This window comes from Diadema antillarum, unplaced genomic scaffold (assembly GCF_040938485.1).
Source record: "Diadema antillarum isolate AM-2024a unplaced genomic scaffold, OU_Dant_1.0 seq00001244_RagTag, whole genome shotgun sequence".
In the NCBI taxonomy this organism is placed as follows: Eukaryota; Metazoa; Echinodermata; class Echinoidea; order Diadematoida; family Diadematidae; genus Diadema; species Diadema antillarum.
This window is the reverse complement of record NW_027272031.1, coordinates 908,923-914,922: the sequence shown is the minus strand read 5'-3', so window position 1 is coordinate 914,922 and position 6,000 is coordinate 908,923. Positions and strand designations below refer to the sequence as shown.

Below are 6,000 nucleotides of genomic sequence, written 5' to 3'. Positions count from 1 at the left end.
AAGAATTTTATATATCAATGCACAATACAGTAGGCCTATATATTTCCTTTTTCATTAAATTGTTTGTTTGATATGGACATTGAGTACTCACAGAAACACAAAATTTAGGCATCACAAGTATTACAACTCCTTGGACTGTGATAGCTACATCCCAAGACATAAGGGGGAAAACAACTCTTCCATCATACACTGTCATGGATATATCATCTTATATTTACAAGTCCACAATGCAGCATGTTTAGTGTGGATAAACAGAAAGGGCAAGAAAAGGATATATACAACATATGATAGACACTGTTTTTGAAGAAGAATTTTCATCCATTATTCACATATATATTGCTCCTGTAATACTGTGCAAAATTGAGTAAACCCTTTTTACCTTTTGTGGCTCAGATCAATGTACTATGTACAAGAGCTCACACACACAGTACTTGTATTTCAAAGACATGATACACAGAGCATTGTAGGGTTTGATATTCACATGAAAGCATAGAGGCTGATGAAGCATTTAGTATCAAGATTATGGGATGTAAGACATTATGAAATGATATTGGAAGGAACGTAAAGTACTGCAATATATTTCTCAGTCCTTTTCAGCAACAGAAGATTGTCTATTGTTCAAAGATTTTGATTAGTGATATATGAATAAACATATATATTGGGGTGGGGTGGGGTGGGGTGGGGTGGGGATTGGACGAGGGAGGATGATATCAGCACATGTATTTCATTCACTATCTGGCATTTATAGGGATTTCAGTTTGAATGTTTTGATGTATCACTTTTGGCTACATCTTCAGCCTAGGATTGAAAGGAGATCTCTGGATATTTTCAGATTTTTACATTTGAACAACTATAAATTAGTTATACTGAGTACAGAGTTTCAGAATTTATAATGACTGGGATGAAGAATAAGAATGTTTTCAAAATTTATAACAAACTGCAATGAACAAGGACCCCGTTTACAGTGCGAATAGCGAAAGATACAGGCAGGGGGTTTGGAAGCCACACTAAAATTGGCCGCACATTTGGCCCAGTTTGCGTTTACACTGAGAAAAGGCCGGGCTCGGCCGCGGCCGAGACCACCTCCAGAGCGAGGCCAAATGCGAGGCCAATTTTGGCCTCGCATTTGGCCTTTTGCGCGTTTACACTGAAATGAAGATGGGCTGGGCCACGGCCAAGCCGCGGCCGAGCCTCGCACTGTAAACGGGGTCAAGGATGATGACATGGCACCCTCACCATAAGAATGCATGAGTTGGGGCTCAAGGAAGCAGAACAAAAGAAGAAGGTATGCATAGATTATACACAGGTGAACTTGCAAGCAAGCAGTATTGTAATGGAATTGCACTGCTACAATTCTGAAATATGTGAGCCTGTATGTCATCATCATTGTTCAGTGTAATTTGTTTAAGGTTTTTGTTTCTCTGCTCACGGACCACAATAAATTCCACAAATCTATATGGAGTGGTTGATTTATGTACTACATAATGTCAAATTATGAAAATCGTTTGGAATGCCCCTTTAAGGGATGACATCCTGATAGCTCTTGATTGGCATTATGACAAGGAGAGGCTGATTGTGTACAAATACTTTATAGTGAATGCTCACGAATGCGATGGTAAAAGATTTCGCACCAGATGAGAGATGGAAGCACTCGATTCAACAAGGCAAAGCTTTGTTGGCGATAGAGCGCCTCATCTTTCACCGAGTGCAAAATCTTGTTCCATTGCACGAGTAAAGACCATACACTACCTGTTTTACACAACACCTCAGACATCAACAGAGGCGGAGCACAACAATTTTTGAATATATTTAATACAGAAAGTGCAACCATTTTCTGTGAAAGGCGAACGGGTGACCTACAGTACAGTCAGTCGTAGGCGAAAGAGATTGGTTGAAGATCTTGACAGTAAAATGAGTGATAATTGCACTCTTGTAACTGATTATGTGTGAGCTGGGAAAGTGACGTCAGAGGTCTGCAATGGTACAAACACTACCAGTTGATCACAGGTTTAACACGGGAGTCAATGGAAATTGGTGACGTCAGCAGTGCGATGTCCACTTTTGCTCGAACAAAATTGCATGGCTCAACTGCGACAGCATGCCATGGTACTTTTGGCTCTACGTCACATAATGAGCAATGGACCAATGGTTGACTAGAATCTTTTAGGTGTTGTACAATATGAATTAAATAGTTTAACACAGGTAGCTTAAAAAATATAGAACGCACATAAACACTGCCAATACATGCTGAAATGGAAAATGTTTGCCACTTCATTTCAATATTTCTGTATAAAACTTCTTAGACAAAATGTAAACATTTGCAAAACATGGCTTTTGAAGATACTTACTGTATCTTGGGCACATTGTCAAACTCTTGTAAAAAGAAAAAAACAAACAAACAAACAGGATGAACCTAATGTCACATAATGGTTTGAGAAAGATATGTCAATTACAATATCTGGCGTCTCGCATTGTATCATATTGTTTACAAAAAACCTTTATAAACCATTGATATTGCTATCAACATAACAAGGCACTTGACAGGTGATTATCTTGTAACAAACACTTACATGCATGGATGACATTGGTAGGATTATCAGATAGTCTTCCTTGTTAAATTGTGTCACTAGAGATTGTGCCACTAGTTTGTCTAAAGCTTTGATGTTTCATTACCATAAGGTCATAATTGGGGGCAGAGATTATGTCTCTGTTGCCTGTGAGTGGTTTGAGAGTTTTTGATTTAAACTTGAACATGTCTTGCTCTCACAGAAAGACAAACTGATGACTGCTACAATATGATTGTTCACCTCTTGCTGTTTGACTGTTTATTTGTCAGCCAATAATCTGTTTCCTTTATAGATGGTCTTACACAGATTTTTAGTTCTCCACTTGCTACTTTGGTGAAGGGAAACAAGTAAAGTATCAAAAGTCCTATTTCTTCACTTATATGGATGTATATTTTTATGTGATTGATGTCACTTTTTTCATAAAGTCCAGATTTTTTTTGTGGAAAATACGACAAAACTATGAACACCTCCCTTATACCACAAAGATGCAGTATGATACAGGCTTTGGATAAACTGCATTAAGAACATAAAGCATAAACAGCATTGGTAATGAGATCAATGCAGTAGAATACCAAACTCAATTGAAAACAAGATACAGATCATATATTATAAAATCTGTACAGTTATATAACAGATTGCACATACATTTAGCCCCTTTGTCATTTCAAATACCATACACTACCATTGTCATTCACTTAATATATCTATAGTTATGAAATATACACACAAAAAAGCCTTAGAATGCAATTACAGATCCACAAGACAAACTTGTCTACAGCCATTTCCTTTATGTCATTTGAAAGGATAGGACAATATTCACTGTCCGCTGAGTAATGTTACTACATTTTTTTAACATCACGAAATGTACAAAGTCATTCTACAGATGTGTCGAAGCAATGTGTGGTCTATATCAGTTCACTCTTTAACATAAATCTTAATATTGGAATAATTTTAGTTGATCAAGACATTCATATTCTTTTTCTGTAATAATTCCACACCTATGAATTTTGGGATGTACAGTTTCACAAGCAAGCTTTTACGTAGGCCCCATCATATTTCTGTTACTTCTTTGAAGCACCTTTGCACCAAGATATGACCATTAATGTTTGTGTTCAGTACGTTCATCATTTGGTGCAATCAACAGACATGGTTTTATACATTTCACATTCTGACCTGTTATAATGACGTCAAAGAATTTGCTATTTCTTTGAGAAATGGAAATATGGATCTGAACAGAACTGCTCATCTCAGCAAAGACACCAACACGTAACCTGACATCAGTGATGATCAGGGTAGATATTGAGGTGAGTTGAGTCCCCTCCAAAGGAGTACGCCATAAGGATAAAGTACTCTTGCCTACAGGGACTCCTGCTGCTTCCAGCAGACTTGAACCTGGGACCTCACCAATTGGGGGTCATTGTTTACATCCAATGAACCACAACAGCTCCTCATAAATGCATTAAAACATCAACAAAATATATGGAAGTTTAAAAGAAATAAGAAATGTACTCTGTCCAGTGTGATGGTAGGTTGAGTTGACACACACACAGAGCTTAGTAAGTGACAGAATTCTACTCTGCTGTAATACCTTGTCTTGAAAAACAAAACAACACCCAAAAATACACATATGGATACCAAGAAGCATTGAACAGTTAAAATGAGGTGGACACAAGCCCCAAAATGCTATCTCTGCATCTTTTCAGGCACTCAAGTCCAATGCCAACGTGACTTTGGAGATGAAACCTAGCGATGATTAAAACTTGCTCCTTCTCTAAACATTTCTCCTCTATTTTCACCATAGCTACAAAGAGTAACACAGGTTGCAGTACAGAGAGAGAGAGAGAGAGAGAAAGAGCTCTGTCCACATCATAACAATGACAACTCATTGCCTGTTCTGTCAACATACCCAAGCAATCTAAAATATGACAAATCAAGGCTAAATTGGTCGATGTTGCCCTTTGATTGAACTGCCTCTTTTGACTATTCATCAATAAATCAAACCCATCATGTATGGAGTGTTTATACAAACTTCACTCTCTTCTCGTCTCGAGACACAGACAATCATTGGTGAGGTAGAACAATGGAATAGATGACCCCCCCCCCCCATCCCTCCTAACACCAAATAGAACAATCAAACACTTTCATGACTTTGTGGCGATGAAAAGAGAGAAGAGAATGGAAATCAATCTCTCTATAACAAGACATATGACAGACCCCTCCCCCCCCCAAAAAAAAAAAAAATAATAATAATAATAATAAAAAAAATAAATAAAAATATGAAAAGATGGCAAAGTATGTTGATTGGCTGTACATAAATATAAACAAATCTGATAAAAATCTCTGTATGTTATTTCTACCACGTAAAAAAAAAAAGGTATAATACTTTCTTGTTTGATATAACCCTTCAGAATAGCACAGTAGAAATACTTGTAATTCCTCTATCTTGAGGAAAATGTATTGCAACATATGTGTCAAACAACCTTTCCTTGTAATCACATACATGTTGATGTTGGGTATCCGAACCGACAGTGTTTGAATACGTTCATCCAACAGCAACTGACCTATGCTGTGTGGACAGATAAACCACAGAGGCTAGACGTTTGAACCGCTGACCTGCTGCCGGGTGAATAGTTTCACCACAGAGCCTTCTTGGATAACCTCAGTCTCCTCTCACTTTGTTTGCCGTAGGGTTGGCCGTTCCATTAATGTCTGTTGCCAATGACCTGATGACCTTTCACCTCTGCCCTCGACCTGACCTCATCTCCTCATCTGTTCAAACCTCTCGTCGAGACGGTCAAAGTCTATCGATGACCCACCCACAGAACTTGGTGCAGTGATTGGCTGGTCAACCCCTTGTGCCCTGGAGAAAGAAGACAGAATTTAAAGCTTGACCTTTGACCTTAAAGAATCTTCCCTTGCATCACATGACCATTTTATGTATGCAACATAATCACAACATGGAAAGCTGATATTCTACTTCCAAGTTTTTAACAGTCATCTAAACTTTGATGTGTAAATGAAATTATATTGAAGCCTTACACAATGACTATAGATGATTGCGACATAGTTAGGGTGTAGGTTGGTAAAGAGATGTATGATCACCAACCAAACAACTAGAAATGTTGATAAGGCGACAGGTATGCATCTGCCATGTTGCATTGTTCTCCCAATGGCTAATGTCATCACGATAACGAGAGACAACAGTTTTACATGATTGGCAAAAAACTGGAAAAAAAAAAGAGTCTGAGAGTTTGGCACAACCACAAATGGGGTGAGTGTTCACATTTCATGGAACCAGGTTTCATTTGGGAGGCTGAACTGTTTCAGAGAGCAAGTATTCGGATGTTTTAGCATTTTCACTTGACCTTTGACCCTTGCCCTCTGTCTTCAAATTATCGCTAATGGGTAATATCCAATTTTCACAAAAATACTT

At 38.0% G+C, this 6,000-nt stretch overlaps 1 protein-coding gene across 1 annotated transcript in view; it reads right to left on the bottom strand.

Annotated features, from left to right (window-relative positions):
- Nucleotides 1-4,913: 4,913 nt before the first annotated feature.
- LOC139745239 (uncharacterized) overlaps nucleotides 4,914-6,000 on the bottom strand; it is a 62,842-nt gene continuing 61,755 nt past the window's right edge. The window contains exon 22 of the mRNA XM_071655645.1: nucleotides 4,914-5,427. Within this exon, the coding sequence (XP_071511746.1) occupies nucleotides 5,325-5,427 (103 nt within the window). The 3' untranslated portion in view covers nucleotides 4,914-5,324. The remainder of the gene's footprint in view (nucleotides 5,428-6,000) is intronic.